Source organism: Mangifera indica, chromosome 13 (assembly GCF_011075055.1).
Source record: "Mangifera indica cultivar Alphonso chromosome 13, CATAS_Mindica_2.1, whole genome shotgun sequence".
NCBI classification, from domain to species: Eukaryota; Viridiplantae; Streptophyta; class Magnoliopsida; order Sapindales; family Anacardiaceae; genus Mangifera; species Mangifera indica.
In genome coordinates, this window is record NC_058149.1 from 13228184 (window position 1) to 13255547 (window position 27364).

Genomic DNA, 27364 nt, shown 5'->3' on the forward strand with positions numbered 1-27364 from the left:
GGCAAAAGACAAACGGTACCGTTTCGTAAAGTTACTTTCTTTACCATCTATATTGCTCCTCTCAGAAACTAATAGACAAGTAAATAGTCAAAGGCAAATAACGAAGAGCTTATAGTTTGCATATGACTGACAACGATGGAGACCAAAGTTGTTCAGCAATTCAAGGCCCTGCAATCATCGAGTAATATTAAGCAAAGTTTATTTAATCTGAAGAACTTCATTCATATTTTCAAGCCTTAACAAGCGAAGCATTCATGCGGGTCTGGCCTTTTCTTTGGATTCGAGGACTATGCGTTGCAGCCATGGTTCTGAAACCGAAACAACACAAAAGAATAAACCGGAAAAATTTGTGTATAAATCAATTTGACAAGAGTGATACGGAGAATGACGCTGAGGAAGAAAAGCAGAAGAAAAACAAGCTGCCTAAAATAAGAGTTTATCATCATGGATTGTTGACGGACAGAAAGTAATTCCAGGCGAAGAACCAAGTAAAATGCACTCGGTATATGGCATAGAGCCAGAATTTTACTAAAATTTTTAAACGTCGACAGCAGGATTCGAACCTGCGCAGGCAAAGCCCAACAGATTTCGAGTCTGTCTCCTTAACCACTCGGACATATCGACCTCTAAACAACAACTCCTGCATACTGAATATTTAAATTGATAAGTCTGAGCTTTCGCGCCGACTGCCGCCCTCCCTTTCCTTCAAATGGAAGATCATAGTCAAACTTTCAATTCTTATCGGATTTCAAATGATATTTACAATTTAATTTGCAACTTTTTATGATGACATCATAAAGGTTCGACCGTGGTTCAAAATCTAAAAGAAGTTTTAATCAATTCCGGATCACACTAGCTCTCCATTTCTGATCAAACCAACTCGTCCAATCCAATTTTTAAAACGTTTAGCTCACTGGTCTGGCCTAATCCAAATTCCGACACTCTGTTATCTTGAATGAATCCGAGAACAAACTACTAAGCGTACTGCTTTAGCTTTCACCCCACGGAAAGTATAACATGAAAATCAGGGCGTACAAAATAATTACATCTATGCAACTCATAAACAGTGGATGGGTCCATCCTGTCTAACTTAAGCCACATTAAATTCACCTCTTTGAACATAGGCTGCAACTCAGTGGACAAGTTGAGCAATTCATACATGTACCAAAAAAAAAGATTACTCAGCAATTTTTTTGCAGTTCTTCGACAATCTAAAAAAGGGGTGTATGAACCAGCCTTAGTGCTGACGTTAGTGAGAACTCTAAGCAAGCATCGGCCAGCCTAAATCTGGGACAAGTTGTAACCACAATTAGGAGTGTCTCTGACCATACTACTCAACTGATTTATCCTATCACAACATGAAAATTAAAAGAAATGTCGAATTGGGTTAGCATATGAACATATTCATGTTCGAAATGTCACTTCTTTTCCATTCAGCAACTAAACATCTCAAAGTGAGAAATCTGAAGATATGTATATCAAGTCCAACTAATTTAGATGAATATAGTATGGAGATGCAAAATAAATGTCAAATGAAATCACTTACTGTCACCATTCAAATTTACTTCTTCCATGTCTGGAACTTCATGCAAGTGGGGAAATGACATCAAGATTATTCTTCAAGAACCATTTCTGAGGATAGAATGAGTTAGATGACTCTGAAGGAAGAAGCCAAACCATGATTCTCGAGCAGTTCTCCAGCAAGCCTTCCATTTGGCTTTCATCTTCCACAATTTGTTCGATGAATGTGCTTGCCTGAAAATAGAAACCAATAAGCTTACTAGTTGAAAATTTCAAATATTAAATTAAGGAGTAATTATTGTGAGCCTACTAAAATTCAAAAGATAAACTTTTCTCCCTTTTTCTTTTTTGAATTTTGTCTTCATGAAAGGAGAAGATTCAATCTTAGCTTCTTTTGGAAATCACCAACAATCAAATAGTGAAGAGTAAGCTTGCAATTATCCAGAATTTGAACTTTATTTGGAAAAATAAACCCCTCCATATTCATTTTCAATAATGAATATATAATGATACTTTTGAACAGAAATCTCTTTAAGGGAAACAGAATGCCTGTTACATCTAGACCTAGCACAATAAAGGCATGCAACCAAAGACCCACAAACCAGTATAGCAGGTTACTAAATTCATTTAGCATTTGTGGTTGAAAAGTTAATCGCTATTTTATATGATAACACTCTTTGTGATGGTAGTATGATGATTCTTGTTTTGTCCCATGACAAATAGTCAACTTGCCAAGTGAATGGATAATAAGCGACCAAGATTATAAAGATACACTCACTTGAAACCCATCCTTAGTTGTATCAATCTGCCGAATAGGTTCAAGGGTAGGTCGGTGCCATTGCTTTGGATCCCAGAGAATAGAACTATTGAAGGCAAACCCTTGCATTTCAGCATGGAATCTTCGAAAACTCCTGCTTGGTTCATTTATATGCCACCCAATGACTTGAGTTCCATTACAAATGGGACCCTCCAAGACAGCTTTGACTCTGTTTTCTGTTAATTTGGCCACCGTCCATGTTCCAAATCGCCTGCAAGTTAAATAAAAATGAACCTTACTGAAGGCAAGATGCACCAGAAAAAGATGCATTTGTATTAGATTATCTCGTTTCAGATGAGAGGGTATTGCATTAGAACCTAAAACCAATGAGACTCTGAGCAAAGAATGACAACTAGGAACCATGCTAAAGAGAAAATTCCTAAGGAACATCAACAGCCACATATAGTTAATTAGAAGAATGTGTAGAGAGAAACTCAATCACTTCAAAGAAGTTATGAATCAAATGCACATGCGTACAGGTTCGGACAGATATGCCCACTAAAGCTGATTAAACCACATGATAGAAACAAATCTTTGAAATTCTGGAGATAAAATACTTTCAGCTATATGATGGAGATTGTGGGATAGTGGAGCACATGCTTAAGGTCCACTGTACCCAAAACAGTAATCTAGTAAGTATCAACCAACAGAGGCATCCATTTTTTTACTATCAATTACCACTTCACTCAAAAGCCTTACCCAGACAATAGTTTTAAGCCTCTAACAGCTCCCTCATATGCTAACAGCCTAAATTCAGACAAAACAGACAGATGCAGTAGCAATTAAAAATGCAAATACATACGCCGACATGTGATCATGTACAGGGGATCTGAAATCAACAACTTTAATACTAATAACAAGTTACTATTTCATCTAAAAGTGCAAGCTTTCAAATAAGGGTCCCAACAATAATCTTAAGCCCTCTAGCAAATTAAAGTACCTGATCTCTCTCAGCTGCTCAAAAAGATCAGGAGAGTATACATTATCCTCATCAGCAAAGTAGACAATGCCATCAAGATGATGATTTTCAATATGAGATAGTGCCACATTCCTTTGGTAGACTCTTCTATCTTTCACATCAGTTAGATTTTTGTTGCAAACAAGATGCCTGTACATAACCCCAGTTCTCCTTAGGATGTCAGCTGTTTCCTCAGATTGGGAGGTCATTTCCACAACTATCCACAACAGAGGAGGTTGGACCATCCACAATGTCTGTGCCAAACGGTTTAGATAATAGGCTTGAAATGCTTGAGTATCTGTTGGGGTCACAATTATTAAAAGCTTTCGATGGACCAAAGCTGAATCTTGATTAGCAGAGTTATCATTAGATACAACATCTACTGATTTGAGTTCCTTCACTTCTGATTCTATCCTTGCATCTCTCTCATTACCATCACTTTTTATCAGCACTCCTTCATTGCTTGTACCATTGTATGTTTGAAATGTCCCAACAGCAGAAACCATATCAAAGGTGAACGCATGTTGCTCTGATATAAGATTTGTTGACAAATTCATGGAAACAAATGAGGTGAGCCCAGCAAAAACCCCAACCACAAAACAAATCAAGAAATGAGAAACAGCTCTCCTCCATATTTGCCCCTTTGGTTTTGATCTGTCAAGGAATCTGGAAGGTCTTGGTGAGGACACACCAAGAATCGAAGTTTGAGGATCCAGTGAACTGAAAAGAGAAGATAACAGTCCACTGGAAGCTGGAGGGTGATTCTGAGTACTTGATGAGGTCTTTGATAAAGGTGAAGCAACCGAACAAGCATCCCCATTCAATAAAGTTCCGGCTGTAGGAACCGGAGACAAGGTTCTTCTAATAGAAGCCATCAAAGCAAAAAAAACCAATCCAATCCTAGTTTCTCACTAACTCAATAGCTCCTAGTAGCATCTTAACATTATCATTGCACTGAAAAACATTCAAATCTATCACATTCTCATCGCTCTTGACTTGATTTATAAACTAAAGTTCTCAAATACATAAGTTGTCCCATTGTATACGTTCTCAATAATACATCAGTGCTGGTAATACATAAGTTGTCCCATTGTCTACGTTCTCAATAATACATCAGTGCTGGTAATACATAAGTTGTCCCATTGCATACGTTCTCAAGAATACTACAAAAACTCAATCCAACTCATTCTTAAAAAAACGAAACTTTTTCTCTCTTATCTTAACAATGTGCTGGGAATCTAGACAGGCTCTGATTCACAACAAACGTAACAAAATTAATACAAATCGGAGTATTAAGGACCCTTCAATACCTTTTCAAATCAAACCACAGTAACATTAACACCATCAATGACGACCCTGAGACAACGAGATTCGGAAGCAAAACACTTAAAAGTCTAACTCAAATGAAATGGGAAACCAGATTACCGTACAGGGCAAAAAGGGTCTTCAATCTTTAGAACAAAGCATCACTAACGGCGGCGAAAATGACAGCCTTGCTCTGCTCACCAGCAACAAGCGTCAACGCTTTGGATCGTCCCGTTGAGTAAAGCCGAGACTTTTCGCAGCTTTGAGGTCAAAGCGAGTGTAAAAATAGCATTTGCAAGGTTCCTTTGGAATCTGAGAGAGGGGTTTTTTTTTTTTTCAAGTGGCATAAAAAAGAAACAAACAGACAGTGATACTTCACCGCCGAGTCTCTCCCAATCACCATACAGACACAAGTAAAAACAATAGATTTTTGTTTTGCCTTTTCATCTGGATGATTATTCCACCAGCAGTTTAATGGATTTTGTGTGCCACTTAGAATAATGATCCATGTGGCAACGGGTCATTGGACCATACCTGTGGATAAGCTTTGATCATAAGGTCATAGGAATCATATAAATACGTTGAGCTTTTAGGTTGGAATCGGATTTGTCCTCTTAAAAAATGGTTCAAACACTTTCTACTTCAAATGATAATACTTCTGTTAGTTAAAAATTAATTGAATAGAAAATAATTAAAAAATATTTTTAAAAATTCATATATCGAATGAAATTGATGTATTTACAAATTTTTGTTTACAAATATCCTACCCCAAACAAAATAAAAGGTAAATGGCATTGGTGATGAACTTTTGGTAGCACCATTTGACCATTCAATGAAAAATGTGCCCTAATTAGATACGATAATTTCAGTATAAATTTAAAATTTTTTATCCCCTTCAACAATAATAGAAAAAGAATTCTCAAATAAAAAAAAATTGAAATAAAAAATAAAAAATATCTATATAATCAGAGATAAAAATATATGTGTCATTCCCTCTTAGTCTGTCCTGTTTTTATCTTTGTTTTTTTATTTAATATTTTTATTTAAATTATTGACATATTTTTATAGTTTTATATTATTTATGTTTTCTAAATTTATTTATATTTTTATTATGCATATTAAGATGGTTAATGTATGATATTTGTAATATTTAAAATAATTAATTAATTTTAATTTTAGTTAATTTTGTTATTTAATTTATTTATATTATGTTTAAAGGATATGAAAGAGAGTTTTTTCTTGTAAAAATAAGAACGAAAAGGAGATTTTTTTTTTTTATAGGGAGATAATAGAAATTTTTTTTTATCACCGTAACAAGTCAAGAATAATGATTGATATCTCTATAGGAACGAGGATGGGGATAGAGATCTCTCCCGCCCCTCATTGTTGTCATCCCTAGCTCGAACATGCAACAATATTGGCTTTGAACATGCACGACACATCAAGATTAAGGAGGGGACAAATGAAATTATTGAAACCAAGGGGGGTTTTATGATTATCCAAATTTTTTTGTCGATTTTTTTTTTTAAATTTCATTAGAAGAAGCGGCCGGCTTTAACACTGCTCGTCCTCGTTTTCTCAGATCCGTCTCTTCTCCACTGGTACAAACAGAAGAAGAGAGTAATTTGCCATATCCATGGCGACTAGAGTTTTTCTTCTTGTTATACTTTTTTTATTATGTGCAACTTCCATCTTTTCGCTTTACGAAGATCAAGTCGGCCTCATGGATTGGTAAGTCAATTAATTGTACTTCAAATCTTTATCTGTGTTGATTGTGTTAGGTTTACGTTTTGATTTTGTTTAATATAGGCATCAACAGTACATAGGCAAAGTGAAGCACGCTGTGTTTCACACACAAAAGACCGGTCGAAAGCGTGTGGTGGTATCCACTGAAGAGAATGTTATAGCCTCGCTTGATCTCCGTCACGGCGAGATTTGTTAGTTTCTCTTCCCCGATTTGTGAACTAATGCTGTTTTCATCTTGATACATGAGAGCTGTTTATCAATTTTTTAATGCACTGAAATTGGCTTCGCTGGTGCTTTTTCAGTTTGGAGACATATTCTTGGGACTAATGATGCTATTGATGGAATTGATATTGCGTTGGGTAAATGTAAGTCGTCGCACGGATTCTGATTGTTTTTATTTTTATGGTATAAATTATTTATGTTTTGTTTTTCCTAGTTATATATATGAGTGATATGAATAAGGGGCTTTCTGCAAGTAGTTACTTGGCCATAGATTAATTTCCTCGTATAAAATATGGAGGCAGCATGGGGTTTTTTTTATTGAATGAAAATAATGCTTAATTTGGCATCTCTTGCTCATTAGTTTAGCTGTTAGAAGGATGAATGGAAAGTGGAGGATGATCACTTTTATCCCCAAATTTTAGACCTCTGAATTTCAATATTTTATGGTTATTTCATATGTATGATGTTAAATGTCATTCAGTGATACTCTTTCAGACTTTTTTCTGTTTTAGAATATTATGGTGTTTTCATTTTTGGCATTATTGAAGGGAGGTGCAAGTATTGAAAAGGAAGAGTCATTGAAATTTGAATGTTTCATCCTATTTTTTCAGATGTTATCACCCTTTCATCAGATGGAAGTATTCTAAGAGCATGGAACCTTCCCGATGGGCAGATGGTGTGGGAATCTTTTCTTCATGGCCCAAAGCACTCAAAGTCATCATTAATGGTGCTGGTCAGTAAATAACGTTGAGTGAATGTTACATCAATTAGAACTTATTAAATTAATGCTCTGTTGTCTGTGAATTCTCTGTCCCTCTTATTGTCTTTCTTTCAGAGCCAATTGTTCTTGAATCTTATTATTTCTGTCCAAACCTTGACTTAAAAATGTCATGGGTCATGTGGAGAATATACATGCTATCAACTTGTCATAAGGACCTTCTCTATTGAAACCTCCCTGGAATTTCATTGCTTCTTCTAAGCATTCCCTAGGGTAGTATGCACTTATCTATTAAGTTTTATTGCTAATTTCTGCCAAAGTTTGGAAAATAATGTAATTGAAACTGATAATGCAGAAAATTTTGAAAGTTGACAAGGACAATGTGATCATTGTCTCTGGTAAAGGATGTGTTCATGGTGTTTCAAGTATAGATGGTGAGGTTCTTTGGACAAAGGATCTTGCGGCTGAAAGGTTAGTTTGGTGTTTCATCTCTCAAACTGTCTCTTTAAGTTCAACTTGTTGGACATCAGAGTGCCACTGATATCTTGTGGTCTTTCTGTCTGCAGTATAGAGATTCAGAAGGTGATCCCACTTCCTGATAGTGATAAAATATATGTGGTCGGGTTTTCCAGTTTGACTAAGATTCATGTATGTGAAATCAATGCCATGAATGGGGAGTTGGTGAAGCATGAAACTGCAGATTTTTCTGGTGGCTTTGTTGGGGAACTTGCGTTAATTTCAAGTGAGACATTTGTGGCATTGGATACCACTCGGTCAATTTTGGTGACAATAAGCTTAAAAAATGGGAGAATTAACTTTCATCAAACATACATTTCAAGCCTTGTGAAGGATTCTACAGGGATAGCAATGATATTACCTTCAACACTAACAGGGATGTTTACTTTAAAACTCAATACCCTCAAGCTAATTATAAGAGTGACAGGTGAAGACAAGTTGGAGGTAGTGGAAAATTTTGATCATGCAACTGTAGTTAGTGATATTCTCTCAATCTCTGAAGACAAAGAAGCATTTGCAGTGGTTCAGCATGGAGGCAATAAGATTCACCTTCAAGTAAAGCTGAGTGATGACTGGGACAGTGATTTGGGTAAAGAAAGCATTGAAATGGACCAGCAAAGGGGGCTTGTCCATAAGGTCTTCATAAACAATTATATTAGGACAGATAGGTCTCACGGATTTAGGGCCTTGATTGTCATGGAAGATCATTCACTTTTGTTGCTGCAACAGGGTAAGATTGTTTGGAATAGGGAGGATGCACTTGCCTCCATCATAGATGTCACAACATCAGAACTCCCTGTGGATAAAGCTGTTTCAGTGTCCAAAGTGGAGCATAACCTCATTGATTGGCTTAAGGTATGCACTTTTTACTTTAAATGCTTTCAATAAAATTATGATTGTATAGTCATGTGTTAACTGTTAAATATTCATTGTGAAATACCATATCTTTCCACTTTAACTTAAATGGAGGCAGAAATATATATATATATATATATATATATATATATATATATATATATATATATATATATATATATATATATATATATTTGTTGTGCTCTTGCATTTTGCAGAGGAAACAGCTTTACTTGACCTATTAGTGACATTTTATTGTAGTTGGATTCAAAGAAAGCTTGTTGTCTAGTTGGTCGATGTTGTTTTGTTTTGGCTATGAAGTCATGGATTAAGATGTGCTGTTGTCCTTTTCTAATGTATGAAGGAAAATGAAGAATGAATTATTATTATATTTTTTCTCCACTTCTTAGTTTCCCATGTTTAATGATATAGACAAGATCAGAACCTTAACCAGTTCCCTAAATAATTATATATGACCTTTTTAAAAAGAATATATTTTGTTGAATCTAAGAGTGACATTGCTGTGTTATTTATCTCCCCAGCTTATATCTTAACTGCTTCATTAATTCCTTGAAATCGATGATGCATATATATAGATTTTCTGTCAATGAGATTTTAACATAGTGTTGGTGTTGAAAGGGACATTTTCTGAAGCTTAAAGGGACGCTAATGCTTGCAAGTCCTGAGGAGATGGTGGCCATACAAGCAATTAGGTTAAAAAGTTCTGAGAAGAGCAAGTTGACCAGAGACCACAATGGTTTCCGGAAGCTACTCATAGTACTTACTAAAGCAGGGAAAATTTTTGCTTTACACAGTGGAGATGGACGGGTTGTCTGGTCTCTTTTACTGCCATCTTTACGGAAGTCAGAAGTTTGTGATTGTCCAACTGGGCTAAATTTGTTTCAGTGGCAGGTTCCCCATCATCATGCAATGGATAATAATCCATCTGTTCTTGTTGTTGGCAAGTGCGGAGATAGTTCAAATTCACCTGCTGTACTATCATTTGTTGATACTTACACTGGAAACGAGCTTAATTCTTTGGATCTTGGTCATTCTGTTGTGCAAATTATACCACTGCCATTTACAGATTCAACTGAACAGCGCCTCCATCTACTAGTTGATGCAAATAGGCGAGTGCATTTATATCCCAGAACTCCTGAATCTAGAAATATTTTTCAACAAGAGTTTTCAAACATATACTGGTATTCTGTTGAGGCTGATCATGGCATTATAAAAGGTCATGTGATAAAGAGAAACTGCAATGGTGATGATTTCTGCTTTGAGTCTGGGGATTTATGGTCAATTGTATTTCCTTTGGAGTCAGAAAAGATCATTGCAACTGTATCAAGAAAATCAAATGAGGTATTTCTTTTCCAAATATCATCCTTGTAGATTTTTTTATATAGGAAATTTCCAGCCAAGGCCTTAATAGACATTTCATTGTTTTCAAAAAATTGATAATCTTATTATCATGGTGATTTTAATTATTATATTTCACTTTTTGGTAACTTCAACATTTTATGTCAGTCGGTGCTAAAGAGGGGAAGGCAGCAAAGCTGTTTAGACAGCAACAGGAATTTGACTAGTAACAATTATAAAATTTTATCGTTGATCTTGCCCCATTTCTCTGGCATTAATTCATTCAATTAGAATGTTGATCTTTCCTATACATGGTTCTGAATCTCCCTTAATTGTTTAGAATGTCTAATTATCTGTTGCTTCTTTTTTAAATCATTGCCTAAGAATGATAGTTAATTCTAAGTCCAGTGATAGACGACTTTATTATCATGTCAATGCCATATGGTAAATAAATATCTCATTTAGGATAAATATGTTCCTCTCAGCAGTCTTCCCTCCGCTTCTGAATTGGCAATGATCTATTGTAGGTTTTTGCAAGTTTTATTAATGTTTCAGTATTATGTATATGAGTTGTAACATTTTTTAATGTGGGTTTACCAGGTGGTTCATACTCAAGCCAAGGTTACATCAGACCAGGATGTGATGTATAAATATATATCAAAAAATTTGCTCTTTGTGGCAACTGTTTCTCCAAAGGCCAGTGGTGAAATTGGATCTACTGACCCGGAGGAGGCATTGTTGGTTGCATATCTTATTGATACTGTAACTGGCCGTATTTTGCACCGCATGACTCATCATGGTGCACAGGGTCCTGTTCATGCCGTGAGTTGCCTATTTATTTCTACATATGTCTTGTCAGTATCAAATATCATCATATATATTGGTTTATGCTTTTGCACCTTTTTGTAGGTTTTTAGTGAAAACTGGGTTGTGTACCACTATTTCAATCTTAGAGCACACAGATATGAGATGTCAGTCGTTGAGATTTATGACCAATCTAGGGCGGTAAGCCTATGAACTTGAATCTTGCAATTTTGTGTACATTTGCTGCATATGATACTTAAGCTAGTTGAATATCTACAGGAAAACAAAGATGTTTGGAAGCTTGTTGTAGGAAAGCATAATCTTACGGCACCTGTGTCTTCTTATTCGAGACCTGAGGTTGTAACAAAGTCTCAGTCCTACTTTTTCACCCATTCTGTGAAAGCTATAGCAGTGACGTTGACGGCAAAGGGTATAACTTCAAAGCAGCTTCTTATTGGGACAATAGGTGATCAGGTTGGTTAAGATTTTGAAAAAGCCAGATGCCTTGAATTTATTTTATTATTTATTTGTATGTTTTTATTTCTGTGGTTTTTCCTGCAAAAATGGGCCTTTTGAAAATGCCACTTCATACTTTTACAGGTTTTGGCACTTGATAAGCGTTTTCTGGATCCTCGCCGAACAGTGAACCCCTCACAAGCTGAGAAAGAAGAAGGAATTATACCCCTTACAGATTCATTGCCAATCATTCCTCAGGTCAGTTCTCATATATTTTTTCTGTATTATCATATTCTTTAAGACGGTTGTTCAATGTATTCTCCCAAGACTGTCCGTCTACTGCATTTCTGCATTAAAAATTTATGTTGTTATATGTATGCCAATTCTACTAGCTCAAGATGCTTATATTATTTCTGATTTGTCAGTTTTGTGCATTATTTGTACATTTAGAGAGGGTAGGTTCAGGATTGTTTAACTAAAAGCCTGATGATTTTACTACTTAATGACATGTTTATGAACGGATCCCATCATCTGTTGGTACATTGGGGATTGCAATTTGCTCCTGCATCTCAAATTGTATATTAATTAAATCCATCCGAGCGAGCTGAGCAAGTAAGCTGCTATAGTGGAGTTTGGTTGTGGCATGTCAAGTGCTTCTCCTGGAATTATTATCCATTGGAGGACACTATTTAAAGAAACAAAAAATCTCAAGTTAAAATGACACTGATTTCATTTGTATCAATAAACAAACATCTTTATCAATCAAAAGACACTTTTTAGTTTGCCTATTGATTAAAAGTGTAAAAAAAAAATGTCCTTTATTAATAGGAAAGTTTCAATTGATTGTAAAAGTGCCTGTTTATTGATGCAAATGAAACTTGTGCTTTTTTTGCTAGTTCTTAGAAGTGTTTTCCAATTGATAGTAACCCTTTTCCTTTCTACTTTTTTATATACGTGAATTATTGAAGGTCGATCATTCACTAATATTGATCCATAAATTGTTCTGGCAGTCGTACGTTACGCATGCTCTTAAAGTGGAAGGTCTCCGAAACATAGTGACAGTGCCTGCTAAGCTGGAATCGACAACCCTTGTCTTTGCATATGGAGTGGATCTCTTTTTAACACAGCTTGCACCCTCAAGGACCTATGATTCGCTCACAGAGGATTTTAGTTACGCTCTACTTCTCATCACAATTGTTGCACTTGTCGGGGCTATCTTCGTGACATGGGTTTTGTCAGAGAGGAAAGAACTGCAGGATAAGTGGAGGTGAGATAGTCATTACAGTAAGCATGTCTGTACCCCTAACAGGTTTTTTCATCATAAGTTACTTTCGATTGAATACAGATCAGATGATTCACTCTTGACTCGTAAGTTTTACATAATCTTGTAGCATCTTTGCTTTAAAAAGCATTTTTGTCGCTGTTTTAGCCTGGAACATTTAAATTTATTTCTCATGTTGTAAATCTAACATTACAACGGCAAATTGTTTGGATTATCCATTGATTTCTCTCTGGTTTGGAAGCCCATGCCATAAGTTAATTTCGTTTTTATCATCATATTACTAATAGCCATAGAGCAGTTTAAATTAACAGTGGAAAAATATATGCTAAGTATGTATGTTGGACTTGAATCTCCTTCTACACTTGAGTATCTTCCTGTTTTGATCTTCCCATAACGCAATGTGATGGAGAATTTCAAAGGATAATTCATTTATAAGTTAAAGAGGAAAACAATTGTCAAATGCAAACATTTACTACAAGACAATTTGTTAGTACTATTGCAGATAAGTGTATGACACATCAACAATATGATAGACCGGTTGACTCTAAAAATAAAAATCACCCCAAATGAAAGGTAAATAATTAAAATGCCCTTAATAATCAAGATGCCCATATTGAGAAGGTTCGTAATTGATCACAAAAGTCAAGAAAGAGGTTCAAGTACCCCAAAACTATTGAAGAAACTTTAATAAGTTAAAAGAAACCAAGCTTTGAATCTGTTGAAAGAGTGTCAATATAAAAATAATTGGTCAAAATAATGGAAAAGTGCAATCTAGACAAAATAAATCTCACACGCAAAACTTAAGGTTTTGGGATCTCTAGTATGAACGCCTAAAGGTAATGGAAATAATTTTTTGACATGTATATTCAGCAATTTGGCATGATCAAGAAAGGTAATCTTTCATGACCAAAACAACCACTAATTACAATTTATTATCTACGAATGTAAAATAAATTATAAATAATATTTTATATATATATATATATTTAATATATAATTTAAATATATAAATAATATATTATCATATAATTAAATATTATTTTATTTTTAATTTAAAATAATTTAATTATATAATAATATATTATTTTGTGTAATTTTATTGGGGAATTACTATGACATTTTATAATTTGTATTTTATTGTATATCTTAATCTGTAATTCAAGTATTGTGCCCTTGAATCCCTTCAAAGCATTGCGATTCAAAGTTTCTGTATCAGCTTACCAGACAAAGCAATGGTGCCAAGATGGGCGCATTCTTTCTGGTGGATTCTGCTCATATGGGGCTCAAGTTTAACCATCTACGCCATGCCACCGCCGCCTCCGGTTAAATGTGACGAGACCGGCTGCATCCTGTCCAACTCTTACGGCGCATGGGGAGATAGAATCGACTGTCATGTCCCAAATGTCACATATCCAACGACTGAAGAAGACCTCAGCCTAGCCGTCGCACAGGCGAATAAAAAAAGGCTCAAAATCAAAGTCGTAAGCAAATTCTCACACACTATACCCAAACTCGCCTGTCCACATTCAGGAAACGCGTTGCTTATAAGCACGGAGAAATACAACTCCGGCATTGAAATCGATGTGGACAATTTGGAGGTGACGGCAGACGCCGGGGTGTCGCTGCGCCAGCTGATTGATCGAGTCGAAGAAGCCAATCTGAGTTTGGTGGCGGCGCCGTATTGGGAAGGTGTGAGTGTTGGAGGACTGATTAGTACGGGGGCACACGGCAGCTCTTGGTGGGGAAAAGGCGGAGCTGTTCATGATCATGTTATCGGCCTCAGCCTTATCGTTCCGGCTAATGAATCTGAAGGCTTCGCCAAAGTCTTGAGAATTGGAGCTGAGGATCCACTCCTTAATGCCGCAAAAGTTTCTTTAGGATTGCTGGGAGTCATCTCCAAGGTCAGTTTTTTTAGTCTCTTTTGTGAATTTTTACAGTTTCTGATGCCGATTTCTGCCAAACTTTCTTTCGCCAGCCACCGACATAAATGCTTTATTCCAACATTTTGATGGCCTGACCATCAATGGGATTATTTAGGGGGCCAAATTCAGTACTGGCAGGGACCATAGGCTAGATATTAGTATCCTCCTCTATGCTAAAGCATGATACATACGATGGAATTAATTAATAATATACGATTGGTGTACTGTAGAATATTTTTCAGAGAAATAATATCGTGCAAATGGTGTATCTAAAAATATTAAAATTTTTTAAGTGTTTGATTATAATTTTTTATTATTTTATTCTATTATTTTTTAAAAATAATATATAATTAAAAAATTAGATTTTTTATATATAAAACAATATACAATTTAATTACTATGATAAGTATGAAGAAAATTCTGACTGTTTAATTAAAATAAAACATTACAATAATTCTATTGTTTTTGCTTAAAATAAATAACTAACTATGATTCTATTAAGGTAACCAAATGTTTGTGTTTTTATAAAGTGATTTCTATTATCCCTATCTACTATTGATTGTAACCATAACTAAAAGGGAATATGAGTAATATTATATCAATAAAACTATGTATATTTATTTTTGATATACAATTTGTGTACATAGATGATGTGTTATCATGTGATTGAATGTTTCTTTATCATATGATGACACATATTTTAAAATCATCTAATTACATGATGACACATCACTGTATACATGAATTGTGCACAAAAAATAGGTACACATAACATTACTCATATTATATATATATACACACATATGTATTATTATGTAATTGAATATTACCTTATTTTTAATATAAAATTATCTAATCATTTAATGATATATATTAAATATGTATCTATTTATATATTCAAAATAAATTACGAGAATAAAGTTGGCTGAATACTCGACTTTAGTCGACTTTGTAATATATATCTTGAACATGAGGATCAATTGTGCTCTCTCTCTCTCTCTCTCTCTCTCTCTCTCTCTCTCTCTCTCTCTCTCTCTCTCTCTCTATATATATATATATATATATATATATATAATACCTTTGCGTAGAAGCAGGAACATGCTAAAAACTAAAATATTATTATGCTTATAAATTAATTAATTAATGTTCTCTAGCATTGTTGGGTGGCTTTATTTGAAAGACTTTATCTGAAACAAATTATGATTACAGGTGAAGCTGTCGCTGGAGAAAGGATTCAAAAGAAGCATAACTTACAATTTCACTGATGATGCTCACATGGAAGATTTATTCATGGACCATGCAAAGAAATATGAATTTGCAGATATAACCTGGTACCCATCAAGAAATACGTCTGTCTACAGATACGACAACAGAGTTCCTTTCGATACACCTGGCGATGGAGTTTACGACTTCCTTGGCTTTCAGTCCAATTCTATTTTGGTCTCCAAAGCAACAAGAGCAACAGGTATACAACTCTCTCTCTCTCTCTCTCCGTTACCATCTTCTATCTGATTTCTGCAAGTTTTAGATTTATTTTGTATAAACGGGAATAGAAGGCATTGATTTATGGTTATAAAAATATCTGAAACATTATATAATCTGAATCTATAAAAACTCTCAAAATTATCTATATTACAGTAATTGGTATTGTACTTCTAAAATCTTGCTAAATAACAATTATTACACATGGTTTCAAAATGAGAACATAGCCAACGTAGAATATGTTATCAAGTCTAATCAAAAGATCCAATAAATTTTAAACCATACTAATGTTATTTGTCTATCATAACATTTTAAGTGTGTATTGGGCTTAAGTTTCCTAACGTAGAGATATTGAATAGCTGAAAATTGTATGAATTGCAGAGAAAGGATTCGAGGCAGCAAGAAACGTGAATGGAAAATGTACAATGGCAGCTTCATTTGTGGGGTTCAAGAAATTAATCGGCAATGGATTAAAGAAAAATGGTGTGATTTTTACTGGTTATCCAGTGGTCGGTCGCCAGGGAAAAATGCAGACATCTGGTTCCTGTTTATATTCCCCTCCTTTCAGAATCGATTCGTCTTGTGCTTGGGATCCCAGAATCAATGGCCTCTTCTTCTACGAGACGACAGCCATATTTCCTGCTAAAAAGTTTGCAGATTTCATCCGCGACGTGAAGAAACTAAGAGACCTGATTCACTCAGACAATCTATGTGGGATCGATATCTATAATGGGATTTTAATCCGTTTCATCAAGGCCTCCCAGGCTTATCTGGGTCAGCCTGAGGATTCAGTGGTGATTGATTTCAACTACTATCGTGCTGATGATGCTGCAACTCCGAGATTGAATCAAGATGTATGGGAAGAAATAGAACAAATGGCGTTTTTCAAGTATGGAGCGAGGCCTCACTGGGCTAAGAATAGGAACGCAGCTTTCTTGAAAGTGAATGAGAAGTATCCGAAGTTGAACAAGTTTCTTGCAGTGAAGAAAAAACTGGACCCGGAAAATATTTTCTCCAGTGAATGGTCGGATGAGATAGTGCTAGGAAAAGAAGGCGGTAAAGGCGACGGATGTGGCCTGGAGGGACAATGCATCTGCTCAGAAGACAGACATTGCAGCCCAAGCAAAGGGTACTTTTGCAAACCGGGTTTAGTTTACAGTGAAGCCAGAGTTTGCAGATATTCATCGTCTTCCTCCGCTTTGGTGGTGTAGTATTGATATGTTTCAGCCTATATTTTTATTCTAATCCATTGTCAAGATATATTTTTTTCCTTGGACCATGGACAAGTCATTCATACAAACTTTCTCGAAAGCAATCCCAACATACAACTATAAATAAATTCATAAGATTTATTTGTCAGTATAACTACATATATATATATATATATACATATATTAGGAGAAGATGGTTAAAAACAAGCATGAGATGGATCCATGGAGATGTAGAAGTTCAATCTTTACCATTAACAATTGAATATTTGAATCATGGATGCGTGTTGAGAAGAAATGCGTTCACAAACAGACAAAGACATTTGTATAAAAAAAACCTTACATGTATTCAACATTAACTAACACTAGTTCATCAAATGTCAATGGAATCTCAAATTAATGCTTAGTTTGTGTATTAAATTCCATTTAGTTGACGAGGAAAACCGAAAACTGGATGGGATCTTCCACTTCCTCATCAACTTTGAACCAATGCATTAATTGATGTAGCAGAATGTGATAAATAGATATACTGCTACTTTTGTTAAAATTATGGCACACCTCAATGCATAAAGCAATACTTCCGGCAGCTAGCATTTCTTTTCCCAACTTTAAAATCTAATCAACCATGATTCACTTTATTAGTTTACAGGAGAAAGGAAACCATTTATGGGGTTTTTAGGTTGGCAATGGCATGCATGCAGAAAGGTGATCTTCACTTGTGCTTCATCATGCCCAACTCAACCATGGCCGAACCATCAACAACAGCTAGCCTTCCACATCATCCATCTTTCTATAATTAATTCCCCACCTTAAGTGGGATTTCAAGAGATGCATAGTAACTTAATTGTGGCATGGCCAAAATGATAAATGAGCCTTGTGGTTGTTGTGTTGTTGAGAGCTATTAATTATTTCAATAAAACTATGAATACCCAATGTTATTATGTAATTATATAATTTTAAATTAAAGATAAATTAACACCTAATTATATGATGATACATAATTTAAGTACTCAATTTGATACACATAACATTACTCTAATTATTTTGTCGCCTTAACATAAAGTGCTAACCAATTTTATCTATAGTATAATGATGAAGAGCTAGAGGTGGCTACCATCTCACCAATTATTCTATGAGCAATGCATTGTATATCCAGTTTTTAATATTCAGATGATATGTCATTATATGTTACTTTATTTTTAATTAAAAATCATCCCAACAAATGATGATACATTATCTACATACTCAATTAAATACTCAAAACTTGATATACACAATTTTATTGTTATTACATTCTATGCATGCATATCATAAATTACTCAATCTATCCTTCTCAACAACTTAAACAATTTATTTCAATTCAAACCCATCAAATAAAATTATACTATGAGTATTAATATGGTTTGGTATACAAAATAATATACAGTTTAATGTTGTTGGAATGTGGAAAGCATGCAACCCATTTTCTTTGGAAGATTAGAAAACGGCATGTAATGGAAAGAAAGTATAAACTTTTACTTTCCAACTTACTTTTTGGGAAAGCACTTATCAAAGCCACATAAACTCCATTAACCATACTATACCCATTATTAATTTACCACCGTTTCCTTCTTGTCATTCTATTTATACAAAACACAACTTAAGCTCAACCTAGTAGCTCACATCACATTGTTTTATAGATACATATATTACGCTCTGAGACTAGTATTTGAGATCTTTCAATAGAGAAATGTCGAAATACAAATCGCCCAAGAGCAATTCAAGCAGCAACATAATTTTCCTCAACAAGATCATCAAAGGAAAATCATATTAACTTTAACTTAGACGTGTTCCTGTTTTCAGAATCAGGTATCTGGCAGTCTTATTTCAGGCTTTCAGATACATATTTTCAATTTCCCCCTGTAGGAAGTATAATCAACAACTACAGACTTATTGATACACTCCTTAGCTAGAGCACTCCAAAATATGCATCCAAATATTATATCAGTTTATTGAGAAACCCCCTGTTCTTTTTTCTCTTCAATTCCAGTTCTTGGCCCGGGACTGAGCACAGAAATAAACAGTCAAAAGTAACAAACAAGCGCTGTTGGCTTTTACAAACCCTACTACAGTACAACATACAACACCAAATTCAAAGGTACATGCATCTATATGTATTCTTGAAAGGTTAAGGTCTATGTAAGTATATACAGGCCTCACCCCACAGCCAGCTTTGGACATTAAAAATGCCAACTTGATCAAAAGTTGGTGGAAATGGAATTATTGTTTTTTTTTTTATAAATATCAGCTTCTGCGCAGCACAGGATTACAATATTTGCTATCTGACCTTTGCAATGCTCCTGTATTGAGGTAGCTAGCATGATACTTCAGACTTTACCTGCTCACAGTAAGAAAATCAATTTCTGAATGAATAAAGGAGAAATAACAAAATTCTGTGCCAAATTTAGAAGGATTAGCCCTGCAATCAAAAGTTTAAAGAAGAGGTGAATTTCAACCTTTTGCAGCAGTAAGCTTCCTTTGTCGCTTGTGCCGATCCAATTTAATTAAGCCAGATTTATTCTCAGAAAAGTCTGGCTTTCTAAATTTTAGGTCTTCACCTCTAATCATGTAAACATTTCCTGCTTCTGGCATGCTAAAATCAGCAGGGTTTCTGTTAACACTGCATATATCAGTCTTGGAACTGCTTTTCAGAGGCAAAACACCACTAGTACGATTGCAGGCTTCCAACTTACGTTTTGATGCACTTTCCATTACATGGCGCTGTAAGGGGAAGGCCATAGAATCTGACGTGCCAAGGAACATTTTCTGCTTATTAAAAGGAATGGACCCATGATTTGTGCTTGAACCACCAGTTCCAAGCACCGATTTTTGAGATCTATGGCATTTATTTTTTGAAGGTGAATTGGAGCCATTAGTTTTCTCGTCCTCTTGGGACCGAAGTGACGCTTGAGCTATAAAATCAGTGGTCTTCTTGACACCTTTATCATGCTGAAGTGAAAAACCAGAAGAACCAACGGTTGACATGGAAGTAATGTATCCATGAGAATTCCCTGTAAGGTGATTTTTACCAAAAAAATCATATAATGGGGATTTCATGGTACTGCTGGTCTTGTATGCGCCAGACAACAGCCCAGAGAAGTCCTTGGAATGATGATCAGGAAAAAGGGAAGGTTTTTTGTGGAACTTTGGTGTCCCATCAGTATCAGTTGGTGCCCCGGACTGCAATCCTGCATCCATGAGACTCAGTAAATGCATTGCTGATATAGTTTCATTAGAATACAGATCTAGTGATCCCATCCTGCTATGTCTACATGCAAGTGGATACTCAGCTTGTGGCCTGCTGATATTTTCAGAATCAGAGTTTCTATTATGCTTTTCAGAGCTAGTAGCATTTAGATTCAGGAAGTTTAAACTGTGATTTCCATTTAAGTTTCCCTTGGACAGATTGTTGGGATAATGTGAAAGTGCATCTATGTTGCTTGATGGATCTGCATGTTTTTGAGCAATGCTATATACAAATGGCATGTGATTTGGCACCATGGATGACAAAAGATGAGCTGCTCCTTTATTCTGTTGTGGAACACTTTGGTATGTGCTACAATCTCCTAAAGTCTGCACAGTAGCTTGAGAGGGCCTGCACCCCAATATACTCCCATTCCAATTGCAATTTTGAGAATCTCCATGCTTGCAGAAATTGTAATCAGAAAATTTGACTCCACTTGGTAGCCTCTCCTGACAGTGAGGAAATGCCCCAAACTCTGTAGGGGCACTAGTTTCCAACTGGTGCAACTTGAGCGGTTCTCTATTGACATGAGAAAAGCAATCAACTGACTTCTTTTTGGTACTTCCAACTCTTGGTATCTTGCCATTTTTACTACTTTTAGCTTGAGGTTCTGGTTTGTGAGCAGTCTGCCCCAACAATAAGTTAAACTCCCCCTTTGCATATATCTGAGCGTCACTAGTGTTACTGGTTGTTGCTGATTGACAATTATCATTGACAACATCAGGAAGACACCTTTCATACTGATTCTTTGCCATGAGTTCAACAATTTCCATGGTTATGTCATCGATAACGCCTTGTTCAGACACCTCATCAGCATGTTGATCACAATGTTTCTTAGTAAGTGCTGAATGTTCCAGTGTTTCTGTAGATTTCACATTGTTATGTCTACCAGAAAAATCCTGCAAAAGGTTGGCATTATTTCACAGAACTATCTAGCACTTCAGTATGTGAACTCCAAAGAGACAGAGATACAGGATAATTGTGGAAGGCAACAGTTCATAGAAAAAGATGAAATTTCAACATCCTATCATTAAACAAAAAAAGGATTAAGTATTGCAACAACATTTACCCACCCTAGTTTGTTAGAACAAAATGAGATGAAAATCAGGCAATCTGACACTAAAATACAGATTTATATATAGCCTTGCTGTAGTCAGTTTTATTGGTCTATAATGCATCAAAATCAGAGGTAATTTTTATGAGGGGTTGCAGCACCATCAGTTGTGCAGATTCTAAAGCACAAAATGGTTTAGAAGACAAAATCTGCCAATATCTATCAATGTTGAGAATTGACTGACATATCATAACTGAAGCATGAAAGCTAAGAAAGAACATAAGAGAAGTAAACGAAAATGTCCTTCTGCACACATATAGGCAAGAATATAATGATTCTCAAGCAGTAGATGAGGACAAGAAAAGGTCATACTATTTGCTGCATGAGGGAACAGCTCCCTGTTTCAGCCCGCGATATGGACTTTTGCTTCTCATTCAGAAAAGATGTTCTAAAGGTATTAGTGCTGAGATCACAATTCACTTTTCTTTGATATGCATCTGGCTCTGACTTAGATGGAAAATAAGAATCTCCAATGTAGTTTATCTGGGTATCTCTCCCCGTGACCTGGTTTTCTTTTGAGATATCCCCTTGCCGAAGCAATATGCGGTCTTCAAATGGAGAAATATATCTTCTGTCATATCCTTGGGTGGACAAGCAGCTGTTTAGGGTAAGATGTGGTCCCTTTTCGGTGGATACATCTTGCACTGACTGAAATGGAGCAGTCACAGATGGCATTTGTATGATTTTTGTATCCTTCCTTGTTAACGGACTTCCTCTGAGAAGATCATTACTCCAAGAAATTAGAGAGGCTTGCCCATCATCAAAAAGTGGCATCTTGCTTCTGTTCTTGCATAAACTGGAATTTCTCTCTGTTTTCTGGGGAGGCAAATGAAAAGGATGTATCCCCCCGCTTGTAAATGTAGTGTGGCCAGATTCAGACAAGACAGCATCAGCAACCCTGACCTTATTAACATCCCCAGCTTTATTCTGATATTCTTTCAGCACATTTTCTTGGGATGGTAATGCCAGGGACAAAAAATCATCAACAGCCTGGCCTTTTTTGTTTTTCTTCTTACTCATAGTCGGACTTCTAACGGGCCTGAATTTAGACAAACGGCTCTTTTCACCAATTTGTACGCCAGGTCCAGCATCTTCATCTGAATCCACACTCGCAAGTCGACCAACTGTTTCCGCAACTTCATTGCAGGTTTTATCTCTTTTATAGAAATTATTGTGGGAGCTTACCTCTACAGGCCTCCATTCTTTGTCATGAGGGAACTTCCTTTTCCTGTTTTGATCAAAAACCTGAGAAACATTTCGTTGGACAGCCACCTGATATTGGGGTGTAAATGGTGCAGCTACCTCAGCAGATGCATCAGGAGCACAACTGGATGAAAATTTTTCATCCCTGGTTAGGTTAGTGCTTGCATCTCCATTTTCAGACAACAACTCAGTCAGTAGACGCACTTTTCGAGTTTTTCTATGATGTGAACCACTTGAGTCATCATGATGATCCTCAAGATCATTTCCAGGCAATGTCTCAGCACTTTCAGATGATGCATTATCATACTCATCAAATCCCAGGCAAGGATGTTCATTTGTGCTCTTGACAGCATCAATCACATCATTAACCATTTCATTTACCTCTGACATCCCACAACTTACCACTACATTTAAGCGTTCAACTTCAGCTGATGGCTGTTTTCCTGTTTGACAAATTCCTGAAGAATTCTTAGCTACGCTTTTGAGATTTTGATCAGCAAGTTGTTCAACATCAGTATTTTCATAACTTCCACAGCCGAGCTTGGCTAATTCAACAGATCCATTGCAAAAGGCTTTAAGTGCTATTGCTGTTTAAATTAGAAAGATTAACATTATGTCAAATATAGTTCCAACTTTACTTTCAAATCAAATAATTTGTTATATAGCATAGCAGGTTAATTAATGATAACTAATTTGACCTGAGTCATCAGCATTTTTACTTCCAGCTGTCGTCATTCCAGAAATACCTCCTGTTACAGCACCAGCTGATACAAGGATTTCCAGACTCGTTTTATCTTCCGAAACAATCTCATGCTCTGAAGAAACACAAGAAATGTACCAGTTGTTGCGATATAGTAAACACATAAAAGAATATAATGAAAATCAGATTGGAGCATTACCTCTGATGGGGGTGTTTGCAGAATCAGATTTCTTTTCTTTCTTATCATTACTTGAAGAAGGATGGCAATCATTATCATTCAGATTAGTGGCATTCGTACCATTAACCTTGGTTCCATCAAGAATGTTTAATTTTGGACCTTGCTGAAAATCCAATTGCTGCAATGGAGCAAGGGAACAAGTGCCACCAGATTTAAATCTTGCAGCACTACAATAATTAAAGGCATTTCCATTACTAATTTTTATGCTTTCAGCACCAACTTCCTGTAAACAGTTCTGGCAACGCCACCATCTGAATTTCGAAACAGGTAACGGAGGAAGTGTACATGCTTGCTCCTCAAATTTATCATGACTACCATCTAAAGCAAATGGCAGACAAATTTTCCAGTCTTTTTTGCGAATTTCAGACACATAACCACTGCAGCAATATCAAAATACGCACAGAAGACAGTGTGAATGCGGTATCAACACACTTTATAGAACACAAACTAGTTATTGGCAAAGTAATTATCAAGATAACTGAGTAACGCTTTCATGTTGTCTTTAATAGATTAGCAGCTTGTCAACTATTTGTTTTCTCAATGATAATCCTTATTACTTACAACATTAGCTTAAACCCAACCCTCAAAGTTGTAATTAAGAAAGCAAAATATATATATATATATATATATCCAGCACACACTTGCTAGCAAGGCTCAGTTGTCATTACAAGGTAGAAATCCCAACAAATACACATCAATCCACACCAGAATGCACATGTGCATCCATGTACACACAAACAAACTCACAGAAGCATGCAGTTACACAGATGCAATCGAGAGAGAATTTCAAAGTAATCCTAAAAGATTATTCGATATTAGGATCAAGGCTTACCGTATAGAAAAATGTTCACACTTTCCTGCATCAATCTCATTATTGCTCGCAAGATCTATAGATATTGAGTCAATCTTGATGGATGATCCCACAGACTTCAAGACAAGATCTGAATCGCTAGTGTGCTGATTCTCTACCACCACAGCATTTCTCTCCATTTTATTAGCAACCAACAGCACAACAAGCAATGTACAATTTCCTAGAACGCAAATCCAAATATTATCTTTAGTGGCATCATCACCACAGGCATAATAAGATACGGTTAGATTGAATACACATATATGGAAAGAACAATGTCTAAATTAAGGCAAAGTTTCAAACAACAATAATTGTGTTAACCAACAACTTCCTGGTAGGCATAAGCCGAGATAAGAACTTCATTTTAAAATTGAGATTGAAAGAGAAAGAAGCTGAAGTACACCGAAGAATAGTGATTTGGCACATAAAATAATAAACTCTAGCGTAAACCAGCACATAGTCTTAAAAGGGAACAAAATCTAAAACCCTAGTTCTCGACGAAATTAAACAGAAAGATGTTTGGAATCTCAGCTTTCATGCTTTAATCATACAACTATAAGCCATAGAAAAAAACCCACCCATTTAATATTAAAGTAAATCATGAAATAACAAAAGAAAGATGAAGCACAAATTAGGGTTTCGTAGCACAAATAATAGACTTTTTCTACAATAAGAAAAAGCTGTGCTGAATCTCTCAATATAAATGCTAAAAAGCACATACCCACTTCGACTCACTCGAAAAACTTCTAGTTGGTACAATCACGCACATCGATCCGGAAATGAAATAGTTAGGGTTTGTTTTGTTTCGATTTCACAACCAGTGAACAGCTAACACCAGTAGTAACACGACAAAACAATCAAAATGATACATAAATCTAGAAAAAATGAATAGATTCATCAACAAAACAAAGCCCAGATAAGAGAATACAAAGAATTAGCTGAACTTAACGTACAAAAAACAGTGAAAAGACCAAAATATCTCGACCAAACGAGCTCAAACTCATAAAACCGATGCTAATCTAACATGAAACCAATCAGAAACATCTTAAAGAAGGCACAGACGAATAATTAAAGTAAGAAACTTACCTGAGCACAATTAACAAAGAGTCAAAACAATCTCACATCGACGGGGCTCCGATTCCTAACGGCCAGCCGAGAAAATGGCATCACCAGATAGAGCATTTGGCGGAGAAGCCAAAGAGATAAGAAGTGACAATAGATTCAAAGCAGGCTCAGTAGAATTAGAGTGCGAATTTCAGATAAACCCTAGACCTTGAAAGGAAGGTTGCGATTCTTTAGAGAGAGATAGAGTATAGAAAGAAAGAGAGAGTTTTATTATCTTTTGTCCTTGGAAAGAAGGTTTTGTTGTATTAAAATCATCAATTCACCATGACATGCCATGTCATGATACCACACAGACATGTGCTAAAGTTAGAGAGAGAAAGCACAAGCAACTAATCAAATACTTCCACGTGGCAGGCAGGTGCGGTTCTTATCACCATCCATTTACAAAGGAAACCCTAAAGGAATAGTCGGCAAGTACTATTCACCACGCGTCATTTGCACGCTCTGTTGGCAAGGATAAATTAATAGTCCTTGTCGTGTCATCTTAGATCAAATATGCCTTATCACATAAACAGGCTGTGATTGGATCGTGTACATAACGCACTATTTTAGAAAGTGGAGTTAGTTTGACATAAAACCCTAAGTAAAATTCTGGCACATGAAACCCTAGCCAATTTTTTTCATAAATAAATATCTAACCCTAGCCAGCCCCCCACGCCTGGCCTAGCCAAATAGTAATTCCAACTCTTTCCAAAGAATAAATTTATGTACGTATAATTTTATATAAAAAATAATATATTATAATATAATTATATATTATTTTATTTTTAATTTTTAATAATTTATATAATAATATATTATTGATCATATATAAAATTATATATATAATATTATTCATATCTAAAATATATGCATACAATAGGTTATAAAATTTTAAATTCGAACAAAATTATGGGTATAAATAAATTTAACAAATTAATATAATAATTTATGATTAATAGATATAAATGTTTATTTTATTAAAAGATAATACCTTAACTTATACATATAAGAATGCACACTTAATATTCATATTCTTAAAAAGCTCAAATTAGGGGTTGATAAAAAAAATGTAAAAGAAGAATAAAATCCAGGGGAATTTGCATGCACAAATCCCTAAAATAATGTCATATAAATGTGAAGATATATGGATATAATTATAACTATCACATGCATATATTAATTGTTGAATCCAAAGTTGCATTTTTCTTATACTAAGACAAAAATTTCTATGCAAGAATTGCAGAACTCAGAAATTAATATGCCAAACGTCGCTCTCTGTATATATGTTTTTTTTAATTTTTTGTTTATTTCTGCTTTTCCACTTCTAGCAAAATGTCCACAATCTCCGTTGTTTTACAAGGACCACATTCAACAAACATTGAATTCTCTTTAAATCTGTCCAAAGGGTGATGAGATAGAGCTTCATTTTTACTCAGCCATGGATACAACAGCAAGCTTTTTGGGGAGAGAGAGAGAGAAGAGAAAGAGTTAGTAAAGTGAAATGGGAAAAAAGAGAAGTATTTTGTAATGTGATAATGAAGCTCTTGTATATAATCACTGGTACAGGAGGCAGGTCAGTGAAGCCATTGAGATCTGTGTTGAATTTAGTGAAATATGACACAGATCTAAATATAAATCTAATGGCTGAAAACTGAAAAGGATGCCACAACTTCCACATTCTAAAGGATAGGGGCCCTC

The 27364-nt window shown here is 35.4% G+C and overlaps 4 protein-coding genes and 1 non-coding gene across 6 annotated transcripts; 2 read left to right on the plus strand and 3 right to left on the minus strand.

The window, feature by feature from the left end:
* Positions 1-542: 542 nt before the first annotated feature.
* Positions 543-624, minus strand: TRNAS-CGA. Its single transcript has one exon. It is a non-coding gene; the product is annotated as a tRNA-Ser (tRNA).
* A 327-nt stretch (positions 625-951) lies between these two features.
* On the minus strand, positions 952-5027 carry LOC123194915 (probable beta-1,4-xylosyltransferase IRX9H). 2 transcript variants are annotated; one of them, XM_044608421.1, is made up of 4 exons: positions 3279-5027; positions 2300-2549; positions 1547-1755; positions 952-1287 (listed from the first exon to the last, which is right to left on the minus strand). In XM_044608421.1, the coding sequence occupies exons 1-3, from the start codon at positions 4169-4171 to the stop codon at positions 1585-1587; spliced, it is 1314 nt and encodes a 437-aa protein (XP_044464356.1). In that variant the 5' UTR covers positions 4172-5027; the 3' UTR covers positions 952-1287; positions 1547-1584. The 2 variants fall into 2 exon arrangements, with proteins under 2 accessions (XP_044464356.1, XP_044464355.1); XM_044608420.1 differs by having other exon boundaries at positions 952-1348; positions 3279-5025.
* A 1081-nt stretch (positions 5028-6108) lies between these two features.
* Positions 6109-12785, plus strand: LOC123194818 (ER membrane protein complex subunit 1). The gene is made up of 12 exons (XM_044608251.1): positions 6109-6332; positions 6411-6538; positions 6650-6712; positions 7181-7302; positions 7643-7758; positions 7854-8658; positions 9298-10020; positions 10618-10839; positions 10927-11022; positions 11101-11295; positions 11422-11535; positions 12288-12785. The coding sequence occupies exons 1-12, from the start codon at positions 6238-6240 to the stop codon at positions 12546-12548; spliced, it is 2940 nt and encodes a 979-aa protein (XP_044464186.1). The 5' UTR covers positions 6109-6237; the 3' UTR covers positions 12549-12785.
* Positions 12786-13697: 912 nt separating this feature from the next.
* On the plus strand, positions 13698-17322 carry LOC123194448 (L-gulonolactone oxidase 3). The gene is made up of 3 exons (XM_044607644.1): positions 13698-14460; positions 15691-15946; positions 16345-17322. Exons 1-3 carry the CDS (start codon positions 13792-13794, stop codon positions 17172-17174), a joined length of 1755 nt encoding a protein of 584 aa, XP_044463579.1. The 5' UTR covers positions 13698-13791; the 3' UTR covers positions 17175-17322.
* A 1815-nt stretch (positions 17323-19137) lies between these two features.
* Positions 19138-25897, minus strand: LOC123195018 (protein EMBRYONIC FLOWER 1-like). The gene is made up of 7 exons (XM_044608570.1): positions 25646-25897; positions 24542-24740; positions 23671-24086; positions 23470-23586; positions 21881-23358; positions 19667-21353; positions 19138-19548 (listed from the first exon to the last, which is right to left on the minus strand). The coding sequence occupies exons 2-7, from the start codon at positions 24697-24699 to the stop codon at positions 19538-19540; spliced, it is 3867 nt and encodes a 1288-aa protein (XP_044464505.1). The 5' UTR covers positions 24700-24740; positions 25646-25897; the 3' UTR covers positions 19138-19537.
* Positions 25898-27364: the final 1467 nt, after the last annotated feature.